The sequence below is a fragment of the Rousettus aegyptiacus genome, unplaced genomic scaffold (genome assembly GCF_014176215.1).
Source record: "Rousettus aegyptiacus isolate mRouAeg1 unplaced genomic scaffold, mRouAeg1.p scaffold_m13_p_7, whole genome shotgun sequence".
Classification (NCBI taxonomy): Eukaryota; Metazoa; Chordata; class Mammalia; order Chiroptera; family Pteropodidae; genus Rousettus; species Rousettus aegyptiacus.
Genome location: NW_023416310.1, coordinates 42,555,001 through 42,578,741, shown reverse-complemented (window position 1 = coordinate 42,578,741; position 23,741 = coordinate 42,555,001). Strand labels below are relative to the sequence as shown.

General features: G+C 38.3%; 1 protein-coding gene across 2 annotated transcripts in view; it reads right to left on the bottom strand.

Annotated features, from left to right (window-relative positions):
* The window catches only part of MEIS1 (Meis homeobox 1), a 129,331-nt gene that overhangs the window by 77,185 nt on the left and 28,405 nt on the right, over nt 1-23,741 (bottom strand). For both annotated transcript variants that reach the window (XM_016137885.2, XM_016137888.2), the window contains exon 7: nt 23,607-23,718. In XM_016137885.2, the coding sequence (XP_015993371.1) occupies nt 23,607-23,718 (112 nt within the window). The remainder of the gene's footprint in view (nt 1-23,606; nt 23,719-23,741) is intronic.

The following is a 23,741-nucleotide window of genomic DNA, read 5'->3' as shown; positions in this document are numbered from 1 at the left end:
GCAATACACTGTACTTTTACAATGTTATTCACAATAGGAGTTCTGTTCAAAAAAGGCCATTAGGATGGTGTTAATAATTTTCTGGTGCAGCTTTTGGTGTATTATGCAACGAGGAAGAGACAGGGACCCTAATCAATTGCTTCCATCACGGGGTTAAAGGAGTGTACCAAGTCCCACACATCATGGGGCCAGACTATAAATGGGTGTCAAGTAAGTTTTGAAAGCCAGAATTTGGTAACCCCTAACCATGAATTCTTATGGCATTTCTTGGCCTAACTTGATAGATTGACTCTGAAAACATACACTAATTTTTTAAATGCAAAACAGATCCACTTGTTTCAGGGCCTACACAAACAGAGGACCAGAAGAGTGGAAACAGCATAAACAATGTTGTTTATATCCAAGGCCTGAGAAACTGCTGCACTTTCCTCCAAAATTGCAGGAAGTATCAGAGTAACCCCCATCCACGAAGGTGGAATAAGAACCATATTTTCCACAGGAATGGATATGATTTTTCAGATACACTGACATTAAAGGATCTCGAGGCAGGAGCATGATTAATAAAGGATGGGTTTCCCTCCGACCTGCAAGTGGAAGGGCAGAAAATCCTGGCCACAAACAATGCTTCAAAGTTAAAACTAAGTAAAACCAAACACAGCAAAAGGGCAGATGTGAGAAGGCTTGAACATTTTCATTGTTCTGCTTCACTTTTGACCTCATGTGAGGGCATAAAGAAGGTTCTCATAGCTGAATGAATACCTAGAAGAAGACTAATACTGCGTCCAGAGTAACCAGCCATGTTTGTTTTGAGTCCTGAATTTTTAGAATCACATTGGACTAGGCTTGCTTTATCCCTTTTTTCATCAGTGGGCTTCCTTAAAACCCTTCTCTCTTTTCTTTGTTGTTGTTGTTATTGTTGTTGTAACAAAACTGTATTTAAAAGCAAGCAAGCAACAGGAAGCTTTTACTTGGGAAGTTGAGGTTTAAGCACTCTGTGGCAAACAATGAACCAGAGAGATAAAGATGCAACACAAATGGTTGGGAACAGACCTTTGCTAGTTTCCTGCCAAAGTTGACTTGCAAGCATGTGTGAGGCCACGATACGGACCAACAGTGCTATTTTGCTTTTATTTACTCCAATTTATTTGTTCCTGTGAGAACCCCTATAAAAACAAAGTGTGGGGGGCAAACAAAGGAAGCCTTGCCATCTCCTCCTTGCCAGGGCTTTTATTTTCCACTTTATCAAATGTTTTCATCAGTGGAGCTCAGCCCATTCATTCAACTCTGTGAATCACAACCCAGATCATATTGCATTGGGGTAGGCGGGAGGGAGACTATGCATTGCCTATGTCAAGAAAGAAGGGAGAGAGAGAGAGAGAGAGAGAGAGAGAGAGAGAGAGAGAGAGAGAGAGAGAGAGAGAGAAGAGGAAAAAAATGTTTCCCTATCACTCTCCCTTTGACACTTGAACAGATCTGCAGTCATTTGTAACATTCCAAGATGGGCCGTATACCCCAAAATAATGAAGCAAATAAGAACTTTTTAAAAAGCGAGCTTGCGAGTCTACAACATAATTTTATCTCCATCTCCCTTTTTTGGGTCCCTTTCCCAAAACAGGTATCCATGTCAAAGGAGAACTCTTGAGTTGGGGGTTTGTTTGACCTAGGTCACGCAAAGGTCAAGCTTTTCACCAGTTGTTAACACAAAGCTTCCAGCCAACCCACCCTCCAAATCCGGCTACACAGTCTGTTTCCATCTGCAAATGCACTATGCACATTGGATTTTTCTCAGTTTTGCAGGAACTAACAATCCCTTCACTGTGAAGTGGTCTCAGTGACAAATAAATAGGTCAAACACTCTTCCGTGAAACTGTAGGAGCTGAATCTGCCAAATATGGAAATGTAATGGATTTTGACTTTTTCATTTTTAAAAAGGCTTTTTAAAGTGTTATTTTAAAACCAGTTGAACAGATTGCTTTATTCCTTTATTGAACTTCAAGGGATGCTGTCTTTTAAGCAGTTTTATACAATCCAAACTATATTTTTGCCTCTCTGAAAGAGATCAATATTTATTCAGATTGATTTTTAAGATTTACATGTGAAAAATAGATAAAATTGGATCAAATATAAACCAAAACTAATTCTGTCAACTCCCATGAAAGTCAATAAAGCCAAAATAAATTTAGCAGATTTCATCTACCTGCATTTGAGAATTGTTTTACTTCATTATTTCTTATAAACTTACTGAGCAGAAATTTGCTTAACTCTTATCCAAGCTTCTCTTACTGAAACAATAAGAATCTCTATGGAATATTTTGCACTTGAATATTATCACCAGGATAGCATATGGCAAACTAGCAGTAGGCAGTTTATCTTCATCCTCTTTGTAAGCTAAAATTAGCACAATGCTTTTGCAGCATTCTACACTTGACTCGGGCCAGGGTGATATTCTCCACAATGCCATGCTTGTTCCACATCCTGCTGGCTTCCAATATTTAAGCAAACTGGCTGAAGGTTTATATTAACAATCACGGATACATTTTAATGCAATAAAACCCCAAAGTAACACCAACGATGAAAAGTAAACCAGCTATATTAGGAATCAGCCTGAAAATCCTTCCTTCATCTGCTTCCCGAAATATATAGTGTCTCAACTACAAAGTAGTTCTAATGTTTACAGAGGCTAATTGTACCAAGTGGGATATATATAAGGTTCCAAAAGCAAGAAGCAATTACCTTCTTTGACAACTAAGGCTTATTTTTCTACTTGTTTACCATATTCCATTTTTCTTGGTAATATAGTCTCGATGCGAAAAATGCATCCTTGCTAAGAATTAAGAATGCACTTTCAGAGGATTAAATGAAGGTGATCTGCCAATGGAAAGAGCTTACTCTTTAAACAGGAAAGCAGCTACTGGCCAGCTCTTTGAAAGGATTACAACACAAACAATGATTTTAAAAACAATGGCAAAGGTTCAGATAATACATCCTTTTAGCTGGCCTGTAGCAGTGTAATCTTCTCATCAAATAGTTAAAAACAGAAAAACTTTAGGAAGAATTAACTTTACGGCACCCAAGATTGGCAGATAAACAGGCGAGGGATATTTACCTTAGGAAGAGGAGCACCTCTATCTCCTGTACCTCCCCACTTTTAATGCGATTTATTAGGACAGATGTGACACTAACAAGGTTTTGCTGGAAATTTCACTAATCAGTATCAGACTAAAGTTTCTAGTACTCAGGTGTGCTGGGACAAAAGTATTCAGCTTGTTGCCAACAGATTAAAGCCAACACAAACAAATGCTGATATTCTCATCCATAGATAAAAAAATTCTTCATCATTTCTTGGAAGTAAAAAGATAATTTCTCAAAAGTTTATTATATATTTGACCTATTCACATTACTCTCAGAAGCATACATTTTATCAAAGAAAAAAAATGAAAATCTTCTCTAAACCTTGTGAAGCAACCTCACACATGATCTAAATAAAACAATATTTCACTTGACATAACATATTCATCCATCTAGCCCAGTCTTTCTTGACCGGCAGCCCTTGCCCAACACAGATAAAATATACTGGGGGTTGGGGGAGCAAAATACAAACATTTAATTAGGTAAATCACTTAGAAATTTCAGTAATAACCAAATAAAGCAGTTATCTATTTCACGCCTAGTCAAAAAGCTGATACGCCTTTGGACCTTTTCAGCTATCTCTGTATGTAAAAGAATCAAATCCATGACACTACTTTGTACCCAGATACTCTGAAAACTCAAATATTGGGGTTGGTCTGTACTTTTTGATTGCTATTACTAACGTTAAGATTCAGAATTTCTCCTCACTGACCATGAAATTATGTGTTTAAATTAAGTTTACCAACCTTCTGCAAATTTCAATTTATATGTAAAATGTTTATTGAAAGTTCTTCTTTCTATCTAAGTTTGTGAGCAAAGTTTCACCTCGGTTCTTAGAATTTCAGGATTTCAGAACTGAAGGAAAACATTTTAATCATCTAGCACTCGGATTTTCTTTACAGAAGAAATTTCATCTCAGTGAGGTTATGTGAGTTGTCCAAGCCAGAGCACAGGGCTGACAGATTGTCCAGTGGGAATGGCACTTAGCACCTGCACTCCAACCACAGTGGTCCGCGCGGTCCACCGTATGAACTCATAGAAAGACACTTAAAAGTTCCCAGTGTGACATGCACATAAACGAGTATTTAAAATAATAACTGACCACCGTGAGTTAATTCTCAAATAGAGTCAACCATGACCATATTCTCCCGATATCACAGCATTCGTTTCCAAGACACCAAAACCAGCGGTTCAGGTTCGATGCTTGGATGGGGGAATGAAGGTATCATTGATTTATCTAAATCCTCAGAAATGTATGGCTTCTTAAATATTCCTTTTTTACTGAAGAGAACGATATAGTAATACATATACATATATGTGTGGCTGTGTATACAGACAAAAGTAAATATTTTGGCCACAGGTTAACAATAATTGACATGGAATGGTAGTTGGTGGGCATTATTATACTATTCATTCTATTTTTCTGTGTGTATGAAACAATTTAAAAATTTGGGGAAATATTAACAAGTAATACATGGAAAAAGAATCGCAGTGCAATGCTCCACAACTCTTGCCCTGTGTTTTGCCTTCTCTATGTAACATCCTTGGCTTAGTATGAGGATCCCTGAACATTGTCACTGTATTGTGCTACAATAGAAGAGAATCATCACCACACGTAGAAGAAATTCCTCTATTTAAAGGGAAGTGGATCATGTTTGGTTGTTAGGAAACCCTATACTCCCTTGAAAACAGAAGGGTTTGCAACTAATAGCAAAAATTCAAGCACATTACTATGTCCTGAAAGAGTGAATAAAAACAATTTGAATAGTCAAAATAGGAAATAGACTGTCTATGCTTTCATCATGACCAGGCTACAACACTACATATAATGGAGAGAAAAGAGAGACATGAACAATAAGGCGGGGGAGAAGGAGAGTGGGCAGGCAAGCATCACCAGTAATTTTGCAAGTGAAAGAAATAATAAAGCTGATTTGCCATAAACAATAAACATCTGCTGTAAATCTAGTTTTGTTTCCTCATAACTTTCCAGAATTAACATTTCCTATTCACTATTAATAGGTAAGAGATACCCGATTTTACCAACTGCAACTGCTATAAACTTAGTCCTCAAGCTCTATATACTATATGGTAAAATTTATCTGAATACCAAGGACTACCTTCCCATATCTTAAAATTTGCTGAAACATGGTATCTTGAAATTCAAAAGTCTGATACTGTCCAATAGCTTCATCAAAGACCAAAGATTATTGTGACGAGATGAGATCAGAGACATGAGAAGTAACTTTGTTAGTGAGTAAATTACATTTTCCATCCTAACAGGGCTCCCGTGATAAATTCCACCTTGGTCCTCAGAGAACACAGAACCTTGTCTCAATCTGACCATCGACAGGAGGTATGCCACCCAATAAGTGTCACCTTAACTGACACAGCAAACCTAATTTTATCATGGACACCTTAATATGTGGTATAGAAATAAGACTAACCATTGTTTTAAAAGAATCCAGTGGTCCACTGGCCTTGGGTTACAAAAGTATCATCTGCAATCTAAGTCTCTTCTTAATCATTCACTTCCTCATCATTGCCTCCTAACATAGAAGTGACAGATTTATAACTTGGGACATTTGAGAGTGATGGGCGATAGAAGGAAGTCTTGGATGAGTGGACATCTAGGTGTCCCACCAAGTTCGAAATCCCCTTTTTTGTGTTCTTGGCACAAAAAGGCAAATAAACACTCTCCATGTAAAGTGAAGACACATTTTGGAATAGTAGCACATTCTCAATTCCTTGTTACATCACCATTCACACTCAGAAATGAGCACTAGTCCTAACCAGAGTCTTTCTTTTCCATAGAGAAAAACATACTAAATGATGATGGTGATGATGATGATGATGATGATGATGATGATGACGACGATGATGATAGCAGCTAACACATACATAATGTTTGCAATGTTCCAGGCACTGTTCTAAGTTCTATATATTAAATTGTTTAATATTACTCTCATTTTATAAGTGAGTTTAGGTTGTTCTTCTGCCCAAAGAAGGAGAACCTAAGCCATTTTTCCATGAGGAGAGACCAGTGGAAGATTGCTTCAGATCTAATCATACACTGAAACCTCTCCTGCCCCCAAATTAGTAAAAGTATCAATTGAGTTGGATGAAAAAGTAGGTAACTCTTAAAGAGAACAGTGTCAGGAACTGTATTTGTCCCAGACGTTTCTTAATTCAGGAGTGAAGAGAGCAATAAACACTGAACTCTAAATTCCCTGAGAGCAGGAATTGGTCTTATTCATCTTTATTGTCTCAGTTTTTCACACAGCGCCTGGTATACAAGAAGTACTCTGTGAATGAATAAACGAATGAATGAATGAACAAATGAATGAACTATAACGCAAAGCAGTGCCTGATCAGTTTCTTCTAAAGCTCCTTCCTAATGGTGAGTGCATTTTAGAAATAAATAAACCAAAAGATATCACTTACTGAGTTACTTCTTAACCTGATACAAAAAGTATTGGAGTTGAAAAAGCTGGCTGATCCAGGTCCTAAGGTTTTTTTCACTTATTCCCTGTCAGACTTTGGCAATACTTACCTAAAAATGGAGATGTAAATAGCTGCCCTACTATCAAATGGATGGTGTAAGGCTCACAAATTAAGTTAGGTGGACACATTTCATAAACTGAAAGCATGAAAAAATATTTGTTAGATTTTTCCCATCACTCGTCATTGGACATGGCTCAATATTCAATAAATATGTGTTAAATAATGGAAGATGAGAACAAAAGAGCCATATGTCTCTGATCCTCTAAGTCCCAATTCATAAGACTGCCTCAGAGGCTCAAAATTGTCAGAGCCAACGACAGCAGGAATGAAAGCGAGCTCAGGTATTTCTTTAGACCAAAGTTGGATAAGTTACATCCAATTCCATGTCAAAATAAATTATATTGTCAGCCTTATGGAGAATAAGACTAATGGGAGTAAAGACGAGATTTAGGATACCAGGACTGAAAATCAAGCCAATGGCCCCCAGTTCTCTAACCCCTCTTCTCTTGACTTTCCCCTAGGACCCCAGGTCACAAGCCAAGAAATGGCAGCGTCATTGCTGTCATTCTGCTCCTCTGAAATAGGAACCTGGATTAGCTCTGGCTGGCTGGAGCTCAACCCAGATAAGTCCAGGGCAATGCTGATAGGCAGCGGGAAGGAATTTGAGGAAGTGACAAGAAATGCAACGTCATCCACCATAAAGAAAGTTTTCCCACAAAGTGGCCTACGAGGTAACTACACAGCGACTGGTGCTCAGAAAAATGCAGATAAACGCAGAAGTCTTTCCTAGCAGCAGGATAGAGAGCCAGCCACAAACAATTCACGTCCTTGCCACATCCTTCAGTGACCACTTGGGAGGAATGTAGAATATGCCCTTCCCACATTCCCCCTCACTGAGCCAACAGCAGCCTGAGCTGAGAGTCCCCAGTGCCGTCCTGTTGCAGGGGACCAGGACACTCTGCAGTAGCAGACTCACCTCCGTTCATTTCTAACATATTAACCAGAGAATCACCAGTAATCCTGAGGGTGGTGTGTGTGTGTGTGTGTGTGTGTGCGCGCGCATGTGTGCATCTGTGTGTGTTCAAAGATTTTAGGTTACAGTCTTTCTGTTGCAGGGAACAGTGTGCCAGGTCAGAAATAAACTATTCCTAATTTCACTCACCAAGTAATGGACATCATAACAATCTGCAATGGCATCCATTATTGCAAAAGTTTCCACTGTTCTTCACAAAAGTTTCATAGAAAAGTGGAAGTCAGCAAGCAGTTATTCTCCAAAGAAATTCATGCGCAAAGAAATGGGGCCTAGCAAAGAAGCCTGGGGAGAGTGGAACTCTTCTATTCCGTCGTTATGGCTTTTTTAAAGACAGCATGAAAATCCTTGTTGGTTACATATGGTATGGCTTTCTTTACTTATATTTGAAAATTTCATTCAGAGAAACTGCTCTCTAAAAAAATTATCCAAAACTTGTCAGATGTGCTTTGAAAAATAGAATAAAAAGTCAAATATTTTTAGGAAAAATATAGCCTATGTAATTAATTGATAGTAGTGACTACGATTAATTACAAAGGCTTGTTGTACAACCTCTTAGTTTGGATCTACTGGATAAATCTTACAGCCCAGTGTACTTAAACCTCTCTCGAGAAATTCTGCCTTAGATTCTGCGGTCTCAAATTGTCCTGCAATGTCTATCTAGAGAGAAATTTGAGTCCCTAGTATCTCGGAGGTTTCATAAGAGCCACAGTTGTCAGCACACCAGATTTTCATCCTGGGTAGCTAGGGACATATTTCAATACAGTACATTTTTGCTCAGAACTCTTTGAGAAAACACCAAATAGAAAATGATTAGAATTACATATACTTACTCTCACATATTAGCATTAACTTATTAGTTATATTAGTGGCTTACGTTTACATTAAACTTGCAAATTATATAGACCCTTATTTCCATTCTATGAGCATCTCAATTTTTTTCCTGCATGCATATCTAATCATTTGCTTACTTCTTATCACTCTGGGAACCTACAGTTATAATTCCATGGATTTCCACAGGGCAAGAATCTAGGCCACTGTTTATGCACAGAAATCAATTCAGCCGTCACTACACTATTCATCAAAACAACATTTTAAGAGCAAAAGTTGAAGCCAGTGGCATTGAACCAAAGCACCTCTCCCCGAAAGGAAAATACAGTGGGATTTTTAAGAGCAAATAGGACAGGTTGCCGAGGCTTTATGCCTCCCCAGGAAATGGGAATCCTTAGTGGCCCAGAGTTTCTTGATTCAAATCTGGAACTTAGGACTTTGTGCCCAAAAGCAAGTGCTGATTTCCACATCTCCCAGTGCGCTTCTGCAGTGTCCCATGTAAATATATTTACTAGGTCAATTTTTCTCTTTTCCCCTAGTGAAATCACTAACCAATGGCAATTAATGCTTTTAATTTGAATCTGAAAGAGCATTTTGGCACCATGAGTCTATTGCATTTTTATGAGATCTGCCTCTCTGAAAACAGAACATTATATTAATGTGATAGTTCCAAAAGAAATCATATTGCTAAGTATCATAAATCATAGAAACATCATTGGCTTCTCCTAAAACTGTATTCAATCTGTTAGCTACACTATTCACAAGTTATAACAATCTATGCAATTGTACATTAGAGCCATAAAAAGTTTTCCCCCATATTTTTTTCCCACAGCTCAAATAAAGGTGGATTAAGGAAATCTGGCCAAGGGTATACATGTCTGCTGCCATTTCCCACAGCAAATAGGGCACTTTCCTCTGGGAATAAAATATTTTCCTTAAACTACTGTTTATAACCCTTATCAGTTCAACAGCAATAGAGCCATCAAGTCCAATCTGTTGTGGAAAAAAGTCAAGGTCAACAAGTACTTGCATTTTTGTATATCTTTAGCTGCAATTGCTACTGATATTCAATTGGGTAATAAACATGAGATCTGTCAAATGTTCCCAACAAACAGGTGATCCAAAAGCGATCTCAGAACAAGGCCACTGCCAGGTAATCAAACAATCCTGTTATAACAATTATGATTTCAGTACATTTATTTATCAATGCAAACATCAGTCAATTCTGAATAAATATTGCCATACCATTCCCACTGCTGGGTAGCAAGAGTGGGGAAGTACAAGAGGGCTCCTACTAGAATTACTCACCAAAAATAATTTGTGTACTTCCATGAGCAGAATTCCTTCCATCCAAAAGAGAGGCTCTTTCCTCTTATCTTTTCTGTTTAAAGGCAATTTGTGTAGCTCAGTACAGCCATGTTCTTTACCATGCCTCCCAGGTTCCTGAGCCAAGTTCCCTCTCTCTGCCCAAAAACCAATTCTACGGTTATGTGTGTGTGTCTACTTGGAAGTGTTGTATCATTCCTTTAAGCCAGCATGGTTGCTACATTAGAAAACCCTTCATTTTAACTTGAAAAGTGGTAGGATTTGTTCAGCATGTTTAATTCTAAAGAGTCAGATAGATATTTGGAATAAAGGCCACATACTTCTTCCCAATCCATCATGAAACTCACTGATATCAACAGGAGTTATGCATTTGGATCTGGGCAGTACATGGCTCCATGCCATTTTTGACTTACAGATTAAAAATAGAACCTGTTCCAGCTGCAAAACAAGACATGTCAAATCTACTGCCTCCATTTGAAATATGAAAATCAAATCTAAGGACTATAGCTACATCTAAGATGATGATTCTAACTCACATAATGCAAACCCATTGCCTCCAATTCTGTTCTGAACAATGAACCCAGGAACACTCCTAAAGCCTAAAAGGTAAATGGTTTCACTTCTCCCTATGTAGCCGTTATTAGCACCCCATCATTTAACAGAGCAATTAATGTTGTCCAACACTGACTCCTTTCCTACCAAGAGCATCAGGACGTCTGGAATAGAATCAATGGACAATCCTTCTAAAAATACATAAACCCACATCCTGGGAAAGAAAGTAAAAGCTGAAAACAAATTCTAGACACACAAAATGAGGTGCACTATTTTTAAAGACAACTTTCGATACAAACATTCTAAGTACCAGGTGATAGTATTGTTAGAAAGAAAAAAATACTATTTCAGTATTTAAAAAATTATCCTTCTTTCTTTAACATTCTGGCAAAAAGTAAATGTAAACAGAGCTGTATCAGCAGGCATAAAAGCATCCTATTTCCAATCTCAGAATGTAGTAAGTCTTCAGCAGATCATTTGAAGATTATACATAAAAAGAAAAATTAGCCTGGGAAGTGGACAGGCTGAAGCACACCAGGGTTAAAATCCACTGGAAGCGCATGAGCATGAAGGCCCGTGAAACAAAACATCTACTCTGCAAAAGCTCAGGAAATGTTCATTAATCAGTTGCCAAGCAAAGAGGGAAGTCACCTCATTTTCAGAGGAGTAAACTGAAGAAATGAGTCACCAAATTCCCATGATAGCATGGGTGGCCTCTTCCTTTCCATGCAACTCCTCGTCCCATGGAGCCAGAACCTTCTTCAAGGGAAACAAGGGTGGCATAGAGAAGAGATGGGAAAATGTCACTTCTGTCCACCCAGGGTGTGGGGCAAAACCACAGTCAGCAACAGCCAGCTATATTGTCCCCATAGCTAGAGAGGTGAAGCTACATTGAAGCTACAGGGCAGTAGTCTTAAAACTGTGCATGATCCTAAATCCTTCCATACCCACCGCCCCACAGACAACTCGGTCTCTCAGTCTGGTCCAGTGTCCTCCTCAAAAGCTTTTTCTTCAGCCCCCTAGCCTCTGCCTTAACTACATGCCTCAGCATTTCTGTAAAACTGTAGTGCTGTCTCCAGCCCTTCCCCACACTGAGTGTTCCCTCACTCAGACCTGACCAAGGCACAACTCTGACGCTTTCAAGGTCTCTCCACTGCCTCACAAACAAACTCCAACTTCTGAAGACAGCATCCATGAGCCTTGGTGGTCTGGCTCCTGCCACCTCTTGCCCTCACCTCTTTAGACTCCAGCTTCCCCACACCCTGTTCTCTGCCCATGCTGAGGCACACGCAAAGCCTCTGAAGTGTCATGCTTTCACTTTATTTTATATCTTTACACCAACTAATTTCTTTGCCTCACATGCTCTACTACTTCTCCATCTGTCCCAGGTTTCCATCAGAGACTCACTCTCTTGGAGGAGCCAGGTGGGAGATTGGAAATAAAAAAGCGAATTTCTTTGAGGGCTAACTCTGGGAGATGGGTAGTGGTCACCTTGAGGGCTGTGTGATGAAGTACCCCACATCTGCGTCCCATTCAGACTTGATGAGAGAGGATGCTGTGATCCATCAAGAATGCCTGCCATAGAGGGCAATTGCCTCATCTTTGCCCATTTGTTAGGTGCCATTCCTCTACTTCCGAATTACACTGAGCCTAAGACTTAAGTCATAAGACTTAACCTACCATAAGTTCACTGTTTGGTCCTCCCCTGGACTGTCAGTTTCTCGATTCCAGGAATGGCCTCTTTGACATCTCACATCTAGCACTGGGCTAGTACATAGTAGTTGTTCAATTACTACTCATTAAGTTGGTGAATGAAACTATTTCTGTCTTCACCTTTGGGAGTATTCCTTTCATAAGCTCAAAATTCATAATATCAAAAAATATCTTCTATTTGCACTAAATTTATACCTTTCACATAAGGGGCTGTTCTTGGTGCTGGGATGTGGTAAACCAAATATTCATAACACACAGCCGACTCCAATTTTATATGTTAAAATCATATTTCCTCAGAACTTTCATTTTTAAAGACTATGGCACCTGAATCTTAACTGTTCTGGCATCCTACCTCAGCCCCTTGACATCTCCATATTAACCATTGCATATCTGACTCTCTATGGCTCCATTAAACCTATTTCAGGGGACAACAACCAGAATGATGAGAACATTCCCACTTGTATCCCTGGCCCCAGGTAGAGGGCAAAAAGACTAAAGAATGGAGTTGATCCACCATAAAATGGTCAGAAGAAGGAGACAGAAATGTGAGAAAAGGTCCCATGGCATCACCAAATAATAAGGATCTTGGCTCATATTAAGACAGATCGTCACCTGTTTCAACCATGGAAATCAAGACTAGCTTAGCTATCAAGGAGTTAAAGTAACAATGGCCTGAATATGAACCTAGGCATCGCATCAAATCAGTCAATCAAACATTTATCAGGCACTTAGATTTGCAGTATTGCACTAGAAGCTAAGAGAAATACCCAAGAAGTCCTGCAAGTGACGATGAAGATGTCAGTCTATGCCATCTCTCTGGATCCCTATGTGAGGACATGTGGGAGAATTTCTCTCAGGTCTTTATGCCAGTCAAAGGGAATTTTCTGAACAACCTCCATAGATGTCATAAATCTTGTAACTTATTATATTTCACTCTTCATTTTGGTTGCCAGGAAGCTCAGAGCCAAATTAGCTGCCTATTTCCAGCAACTGTACATGTATCTGTGCGTGATCTTATAATCCATATTGTTTTGAACTACTCTCATGATTGCCTCTTACTTATTTTCCTTTCATTATAACTTCTTCATCTACTTATTTTTATCTTATTGTATATTTTTATCATCTTGATTTCCTTAAATCCTATCTTAGAATAAAGGAGAGAATATTAAAATGTACTTTAAAATTAAGATATACCCTTTTTCCCTAAGGTATCAAATACAAAAGGGTCTCGAGGTACTCCCTATCCTGTTGTCACAGGTTCATTGTAATTGGGGCACTAAAGAAAGGATCTAAATTACAAAAAATGAAAGTTTTTAAAGAAATACCATTGATCTAATGCTAATAATCTAGCAACGAGCCTATCGGCAACTTCGATATTTTCTGCACTGACTCTTCAATTCCTCCTTTCTTAAAAATATGTGATTTTGAAGGAAATTTAAGACTGTCTAGATAAAGTCAGGTTCTCTTTTTCTCCTGCTATGGAAATAAGTAAAAGGAAGTTCTTTCATTCCTTGTTAGAAAAGAAGATGATCTATGTCTAGGGAGAGAACGCATATGGGTTGATATTGGTAAATGGGGGAAAGCCAAAGCTAATTGTACTAATCAAATAGAATGCTTTTAGGTTAAGTAATTACGGAAAATTATCTGCAAGACTGAACTAATCCACAAAGCCAGACACTTGAGCAAAACCCAACTTACCAACTACACTTCTGGGACCAATCAATGTAAGAGGTAGACAACGCCTACCCCTTTTTAAGGAAAATGTTTGGCATAAATTTACTGTTTGGGTTAGTTTTTGCTAGGCCAACAGCCAAAACCTCTACCACTATCCTTAATTAGTGCTAGCATTCATGGAAGAGAGAGATAAATTCCAGAGCAAAGCTAAATATCACATCCCAAGGGATGGAATCATGTCTGCTGCTGGGAACGGCAAAGGACATAAAAGCAGCCGCTTAGGGTAACGTAGTTACTGCTGCCACAGGGTCCTGTCTCAGAATTCATTCTTGCCCCCCACCCTAAGATCACTCAAAAAGATACTAAAATGCTTCTACCAGTCCCCACCTATCCTTTATAAGAAGCTCATTCAGGGACAGAGGGTGGTACCCAAGAGTAGGAGTAGGAAGAACAGGGAATTAGGTGGGTGGTATGATTTAAGGAACATCCCTAAAGCCATCTACCACCAACTGCTAAAAAGGGCTACCCACTGAATTGTTCCTTGAGACTCCCTGTTCAAAGGCATCTCTGGGAGTCAGGACAGGTGAGACTGTATCTATTTACATTTCGACAGAGATGTGAGATTAGCCATGTGAGAATAGCCATCTGGCATCCAGAAGAAATCAGTCCTGAGGGAATGTCGTGTAATCACAGTTTGAAAGCATGAGAGAGTTCCTGATCCTATTTAATAATTACCCATCAATGGTCATGTGCCCATAACTGTGCTGGGCACAGAATACTTAAAGATGAAGACTAGTGCTTTCCCATGAGTGTCCTGAGAAGGCTAATGCATGAATGGACCATTTCAATATGTGAGAAAGGATAAGACAGGGGATATTATGAGACCACAGAAAAGGCTCACTTTCTCCAATCCATAGGTTCACAGAATACTTCCTGCAAGTGATACTTAAGTTTAGAAGTTTTTAACCTGGGCTACATAGACCCACTCCCACAAAGAGGTCCATAGCTAGAATTCAGAAGATCCACGTACTTGGAAAGGGAAAACATTACATTTTCTTCTAACTCACCTCTAATAGGAATTAGTATTTCTTTCAAGTGTGTATCCAGGTAAGTAACAAACCACAGAACTATTAGTGGGACCTGTGACTGTCACCAGTGGAAATCACATTTACTTATCACAATACAGTTGTTAACAAATATCTTAAAACATCATTACATTCACCATTAATTCAAAAATAAGGTAGAAAATAGAATTACTGCTAGATCTTCTTATTTAATGCATATTTAACAAAGCATTCCTATTATTAAATGACCATAGGTTTTTTAAAGTATTTCAATGAGTAGATTTCAATATATTTATTTTCCATGTAGTCCTATGTATTTTATTGTATGCATTAATAAAAGTATTATTCCGACAAGATATCCATCGACTTCACCAGATTATCAAAGGGATCCATACCAAAATGTTAAGGTCCCCTGAAGAGGAGCAGTACGAGTTGGCAGCCAGGTGACTAATGGTGGAAAAAGCAATGATGGCACAAGTGGTTCACACTGCAGAGGCCCTTGGTGGCCACGTGGCTGTGTGGGAGAACTGAACCAAGTTCCCAAGAGTGGGCTATGGATCAAAATTAACCTTACAGGGCCCCCTAGATGCCAAGTCTCTGTGATAGTCAGAAAGGACCAAGGTAATAGTGTACCCCTGCGAGTCAGGCCAAATACCTCTTATCTTGTCTTTTGGTCAATATACCTGACCACAGAGTTCACCATGTCTGGGTCATTGGCATGTTGTGAAATAAATACACTCATAGCTCCCTAAAAATATTCAGTATTTAGTGAATACTGCACTTACATATGCTTGATGTTCTTGGTAGCACACACGAACTTCCTGAGGGCAAATGTTACGTATGACCTGCTCATTTTATAGCCTCACACAGAGCACCTGCCACACATAAGTGCTTAATCCATTTTTGATGACTTGACTAGAATGCATAAATTTACATTTCTCACATTAAATACAACTCATGATAATATTTTGCCCATCTACAGAAGTGAATACAATACTAGACTCTTTATCTCTTTGGGCTATATTAAATAGATGCTTCCCTAAAATTAACTTTGTCACTTCGGCCTTGCCAAGAATGACACCATGTGAAAAATCACCACCTGGGACAATGGATTCTCTCCTGGTTTATTTTCTTGGGTAGAAACTGAAACACATGTCTAAGCTGTACCAGGCTATGTGCAGTGGCCTTGGTATGCCTACAAGGGCTGACCTGAAAAACAAGTTATTGCTTATAGTTTAAAACTCCATGCAGAACCAAGAGAAGAAGGGAAGGTGAAAGGGAGTAGGAGGAAAGACAGGCCTTATTTAGAAACCGAATTAAATAATTACACATTAAGATCTGCATTTCTGAATCTTCATATCACCATTTTCATTATTTATATAAGGCAATAAAATGCATGCTATTAACATGAGTGCAGAATATATTCTCTATGTGATGCATTTTGGAGAAATATCTTACAGTTTTAGGAAGAAAGAACTGAGCATTAAACCAGTAACTTCTGGGTCCACTACAATAGGAAATATATTCCACTCTGAAAGACTAATGCTGATACAGACAGGGGAGCTTTTTCTAATTTACAGCAGACTGAGTGAAACTGAAAAGAAGATACCATTTTAAAAGTTTTCATATCTTCTGACTGCAGAGCTAAATGATGAATGACTTAACATCATCATTCATATAATTCTTTAACACTCATTTTTTTATTTAAAGCTACCACATGACTCTTGAGAGACCAATGTAATTAATTCTAGGAAACTCAAAGAATTGGTGTTTAATTTTAGAAGTCACACCAGAGTTGGTATTTCTTAAGAAACAACTATAACGGCAACACCAACAACAAAATTCCAATCTACCACATACAACAAAGCCCCAGTATCTGCACAGGTGACAATGGCAAGTGTCAATAACAAAGTCTACGTAACATACCAAATCCACTGTAACATTGCAAACCAATGGGAAAACAGAATTGTGGTTTTAAGGCCATACTTAACAAGTATCACACCTTTTGAGTTTCAAAAATTAGAGTACAAAAATTTGATAAGCCATCCAGACCATGAATTCACGCATAAATAAAAATGAGCAATCAACAGAAAATATAAGAAATGACCCAGTTGACTAATGCCCTGTCTTTTCCAATTGAGGTTCAGACCTATTCAAACCCAATCACATGAGGATGGAATCGGTAAAGGTCAATCAAAGGCATGCTGAAACTCCAACCGTCTAGCTGACCTTCAGAGCTTGTGACAAATTGCTATCAGTCAATGTCAACTAATGACAGTAGCTCTTTGGCTAATCAATTGTTCTAAAAATGATCAAGAAAACTACTCACAGGACAGCTCATTTTCACATCAATGCCTGTGAAGTATGAAAAGCTCATTTTTTTGAGTTTTTAATAAGCTCATAAGTAAAGCAGTTACTTGGTAACAGAGGTCACCTTAGAGAAAAAGACAGAACCTTTGTCTGCCTTTTACATATTCTTTTATTACCATATTATAGTAAAAATATGCCATGGATATGCCAGAGGGCTACATAATAAAGTAGGTAACACTTCATCCATTTTGGAGACAAATACTTCTGTGTTAGAGGAAAATTTATTTGGGAGTAAATAATTTCAAACACATTTTTCAGTTGTTTAAGATGAAAAATAATAACCCTAAGTTTACTAGTAATATTGCCTAAAAGTGAGAAGATGCACTTTCCGTGAAAACACTTATAGCCAAGTTCATGCCCCTAAATATACCATTACTACTTTTCATGATAAAGTTATTTTTCCTTCTTTTAAGGTGACCTGCTTTCATGATGCTAAAAGTCAAGCAAATAGAGAACCGAAAACAGTTACTCACATTTGATGAGTCAATAAAAGGAAAGATAAATCTCATATGGGGTGTTCTTGGGAAAACAATTCTGTCTATATATCTAATTCAACATGTTTGATAAGTTAATAATATAGACCTTTTGATAATAAGGATTTGTAGAGTATAATAACTTCCCCTACTTTTTTACACCTGACTTTTCCCATCAGGTAATCACTTTCCTATTCTGCCTGCTACTGTGTGCAAAGGCCACACTTTAATTTGCAGTCCAATGTTAAATGTAACTAAAGTAACACACAGGGCTGCAATGGTCTAAGGGCTGAGGCCTGTAGTCACAATTATATTTTACTTTTCCTTTCTGTCCACTATAAATGCATTAGAGTGCAACTGAAATATAAGAAATTCCCTGAGAAGTACAAGGTTTAAGAAGTAACTGTGAACAAAAATTGCTCATTCAAATCACTCTGACCAATAGACAAATGAAATGAAAAAAAAACTAACAAACTATTTTTAAAACTTATTTTTTCCTTTTTTAGTGTTCCTCAGTTATTATAAACATTTCATTTTTAAAGTCGGTTGGAATTTTAAAAAGGAAAGAAAGAAAACTATTTCTAAACAAGCAGTATTCACTTTGTGTTTTCATCTGAAAAACTGCAGATTATAGATTACATCCTAAACCTGAGTCGCTAAGGTAATTTTTCAAATTAAAATATCTTCTGTGGCCTCAACCACTCTCGAGTTGTCCATAGGAAAGAAATAAAGGAGGGAGGGCAACACTTAAGCCGAGCCATAATTGGAAGTATGTGAAAAATGAAGTGTCAGTTTGGTCAATAAAGGGCAAAGGTCAAGGGGAACTGCAGCCCAAACTCTGTGCGAAATGTGCTCATTAAGACATCCAATCAGAGCGCTCCTTCCCACCTATCCCATTATTCATCAGACAGCTGACTGTTTCAAATGCCTGGGTTTGGGCTGTTATTACTTTTCTTCTTCATGTAAAAAGGCGAGCTGGTATATAAATCGTTGCTTAGTCATCTGGAACATAATGTGGCCCTTCCCCACCTCCCTCTCTCCTTGCTTCCAACCCCCTCCCATCCTGCCTGCTGGCTTCACAGGTCTGAAACAACGGCCTTGAGAATCCCTTCAATAATAAATGGAATTGCCTTCTGCCTATAGGTTGCCTGAACTCATACAAAAGCAGGCGTGGAAGGGGGATGGGGCAGTGGGAGGCAATGCAACTATTGATACTTTATTATAAAGAAGTAGCAGTGCTTTTCAATTGTCCCTTTTTAAAGAAACATGCTGTTTTTGCTTTTTTTTTTTTTTAAGTGGGAGCAAAGATACTATTGTTGATCTGAGTCCAGCCCCTAAAAGAAGAAGTTCATAAGTGGCTTTTAGAGGTTCTAGGGACCATTAAAGTCCTTTAGGGTGGAAATGTTTTACATCAAATTTCAATGTAGAAATAATACTTTTTCTTTATCCTTACAAAAGAGGAAAATGAGATGAGTTTCAAGTGGAAAATGTTCTGCCAGAAAAATGCCCTTACTTTTTTTTTCTATGTTCCTAGTCTCAATTCAATAAATCTTTGAATGAATGAAATGGGATAGGCTCTTAATACATAATACACATTAATCATATCAATCATCAGGCTCTTCTGTAAATATCTCAATCACCATTCTACTTAGCACACACACACACACAAAAAAAACAGATTCTCACTCACCAGCAAAGTATAACCCCCCTTGAGGCTAATGTTGATTATGTCCTATTCGAAGCTCGGTCACTATTACAGAGCACAGTGCCAGACCCAGCGCAAACACTGGGGAAGGTGTCAACGGGAAGACTGCCCATTGGATGACCTATTTTTCCCATCCCTAGCCACACCAACGTACTTTATCAAAAAGGATGCCATAGTTAGGAGCTTGGGCTCTGGAGTCAGATTGCACGGGTTCAATTCCTAAATCTACCACCAACCAGTATGTGATTTGGGGGAAGTTTTCTAGCCTTTCTGAACTTCTGTGACCTCCTTTACAAAACGAGAGATGAAAATACGCTGTCAGCCCCTTAATATATGTTATTTTATTATTTTAGTGCTATCATGTATTCATCTCTCTTGACTTGGAGCCACAAAGGGAGAAGTGCCAAACGCAAAATGTGGTCAGTCATAGCTAAAGCCGCTTATGAGTTGTAGAGTGGCTGCTTTCTGGGGAAGGAGTGCAAAAACACACACAGTTTGCTTGATGCTCTCCCACTCCAAACCACACACTTCCTACAGTAGACCCTAATTATGGTCGTTAGTGCAGCCGCACACAGTAGGACATAAAAGACACATGAAAGAGGCATGTATCTGCTGAGGTGTACCTCAGCTTACGAGACTCTGCTTGGGGATCCTGAAGTAGGCATAAAGCCAAGAGATGGAGATTCTAGGACTAACTCCGACAGTTACTCATTCTCCAATATTTCTGAGCTGTACTTTTATCTCTTTTGAAATAGGAAAATAGCAAATAGTTGACAGGGATAAAATAAGGACTTAATCTCATACCTTTGGAAGTACTTTGAGGAAGTTAAAGAGTAGACAAAATCAATGTGGTAGCAACAGCAACAGAACCCTCCACCAAATGCATTTATTAGGCCTTCCTTTTCAATGCCAATTTAAAGGTGCTTCACTATTAAGGTGAAGGAAGCCACAAGTGTTAATAGTAAATAAAAGTGATGTCATAAGGAAAAGTTGCATAATAAATACTTTGAGTTGGGGAAAAGATTTGTTATGTAAATCATGAATAAACATTAAATCTCTAAAGAAAAACATTATCTTTGGTATTTTCTTAATTATTTACCTGACATACACTCCCTTTAGAATGCCTAAGATGGAATTCTGTTTTTTATTTTTTTATGCTTAGGTAAAAATTTTACTAAAACTATTCCATCAGTCACAATAGCCATTATTCTGGCAAATTATCAAAGCACTCAATACCTCTCAAATTGCTGAAACTCTAACTAGAAATTGTTACTATATTTTGAAATCTGTCAGAACATTGTGAATTTTCTGGGCAACTTATTTTATTTTATTTACTTTGAAAGTCCAAAAGAACAGGACTCAGTTGAGATACACAGTCTATTATATGCCTACACTGTGTAGCAGATAGGTTGTTTAACAGAGGACCAAAGCCTAGAGGATTTCTTTCTTTCTTTCTTTTTTTTTGTTCCACAGGTGCCATAATGAAGTGGTGAAAATTGAAAAGGAATGAGGAAAAAAGAAAACGCAGTACAAATAATACAGTAGAGAAAGTTTTAAAATATGTATTACTCCTGTCTGTAGGGGAAACACCTCTTTGGATATGTTCTTGACAGACTGAGTTATTTCTGTCTATTGGGTATATATAAAGACATATTTATGGATTTATAAATCTTTTGAAGAGGGCTGTTATTTACCCAGTTGACTAAAATGGACTCAAACTGTGTAAATAACTATTTAGGACATGCACTACGGGCCAAATGCTGGCACGGCTTACACATCCATGTCTGCCAGAAAAGGCAGACAGGGAAAACATGGAAAGCCACTGTGCACAGTTAATCCGAAGGCTGCACAAAGACCCGGCTCCACAGGTCTCAGGGAGGAAAAAAAGATTTAGAAGGGTCACGGTTGGCATGAAAATGTATGTAAGTTGTTGCAGCAACACTTCTAGGCACCATTCTGCATTTAGCCAGGAATAAATCACACTGCCAAAGAGAACCCACAGGGAAGGAAGGGCAGGTAAGACTAAAGGTGTGACTCCTACCACCTGTGTTATCAAGCTGGGGGAGGAGGAGGAAGCTGGGCAGGGGGAGAGGAGGGGGGAAAATCAGGACAGAAAGTTTCTATTTAATCACGGTGGAAGCAATTGACTTCAGTTCTTTGGTGGACAGCCAGGGAAAGAGGGCACGATGACAAGAAACTTATATAAATAATCGGGAAATCGAAATTTAAAGTCTGACACTGCACTGAGAACTCAACAAATCCTTCAACTCACCCATACCTTATTTCTCTCATCTGTCAAGTGGGGCTAGGCCTGTTTTATATGCCATCCAGATTGTTTTAGAAAGTTTCAACTGAGATCATTCCAATGAAACAATTTATGTGAAAATGTTTTTTTTTTTAAAAAAACAACTAGGTGGTAGTCTTTTATGAAAAAAATATCATGAGAAACAAAGTAGTAGAAAACTCTAGTATTGTCAAGGGTCTATAGCTCTTAGTTATAGTCAAATCCATTATTAAATTGGCCTTTGGAGAGCATTTGTTGAAGGAAAAAGAATCATGCAAACCTTAATACCCTGTTATGAACCATCAGAGGGGAAGAACTGGGATGGAGCATTTACCCTCTGAAAATCCTTTTATCAGATCAGGTTTAAGAAAACTTATATAACTTTAAATTAAAGTACATTTTAGCAGTTCACAAATAGTTCGAAGTAGCAGCTCAGCTACTTTGAACTTCAGTTCTTCCTGTTGGTGGATGATATATTTTTTGAAAACCCAGAAAATGAAAAAGAAAAAGAAACAAACAAACAAAACACTAGGCTATGACCCCATGTAGCAATTTTGAAGTACAGGAAAAAGAACTGAGATTCCATTTACACCTTTTTGAAGGCTCATGGTATAAGCTGGATTCTGAAAACAGGGCTTCCTATTGGAAGTACTGACATCGCCTTAACTACAGTGCTGTGAGCAGTGACACCATAACATAGACATATGCACACCTGAAAGAAAAAAGGCCCCGTGGATTTATGCTGCATATCATTTTCTGGTAAAAGTCAGAGGTCAGAGGTTACCTCTTTCTGCCTCGGCTCTGAACCAGTTTACTATTCCGGGCTCCATTTTTACTAGGCTTACAGTTGTGATTAAGTCAGCAACTTTTCTTTGAACAATAAAATGTCTCAAATGCTTAAAATTCTGTGTGTAGAAGTTATTCCCAGTCCAAAAGGCATACATGTGCCTAAAAAAAATTAACTTTCCTGTTTTTGTTTTCAAATTAATCATGTTAAATTCACTATGGACTGCAATTCTAATTGGTAGAACTCATTTACGTTAGAAAACAAAATTCGTTTGTCATCTAACAGCACTCCAATGAAACATGATCATCAAACTAGATTTTAAAGTATGTACCTACTCTGGGCTCAGAGTCAACTTCAATAAAGCTGTCTTTTTATATTCAGATAGAGAATACCCTTTAAAACTTTGGTTGCATTAACTGAACACAAAATCTGCTGTAATGGGTCTCATCAAAAGCAGTGCAAGACATCTGACTACTTGATCACCTTTTCTGCTGAAAATTAACTTCACGTATAAAGTTTATTTCCTAGCAGTCATAGTCAGACATGTACATCCATGGACACCCAAATACACACACAGGTATGTGTATTCAAAGAACAAGACAAATCAAATTGATCTGCTTTCTTTCCATTTCCTAATTCCTGTTAGTCTGACTTTGCAATGAAGTCAAGCACTTAAGGAATCAGATAAGTAAATTCAGAAACATGGCTTCAACCCAATGTAGAGGGACAGCTAACATGAGTTTCTGAAAAGCCCACTGCCTTCTAAGCATCGTGAGACATCGCTAATTTGGAGTCCTAGTGGGTTCCTTCACGAGTTCTCAAAAAGCTTCTAAGGGCCAGTAATAATAATACTTTTATTGATATAGTAGGGTATTGGTAACATACTTCTTATGCACATTCCAACTTCTAATGCACTGCTTTAATCTTACCCTCAGTCAATTCACTAACCCTGTTTTATGGAGGTGGCCAGGTGACAGGCAGCTGGGCAGCTGGAATGGCATAGAAGAAGAAAGGGTTGAGGGATAAATAAGATGAGCTGATTCTCATATGGGGTTTACATTGTAGGGGAAAAAACTGTATAAATAGTCACTAACTAGACAATTCTGACTTTCAACCCTTAAAAATGAAACAAATAGCAAAAGAGAATAATGAGAACACCTCTCCTACCTTGCTCACTGCTGTTATCCCCACTGTGTGATGTGTGGCCACCGCTGGAAGGGCCCGGGGTTCCTCCTGAACGGGTAGATGCTGTGTCATCGTGATCTCTGTTCCAAGAAGGCTGTGGGAACACAAATCAGACAT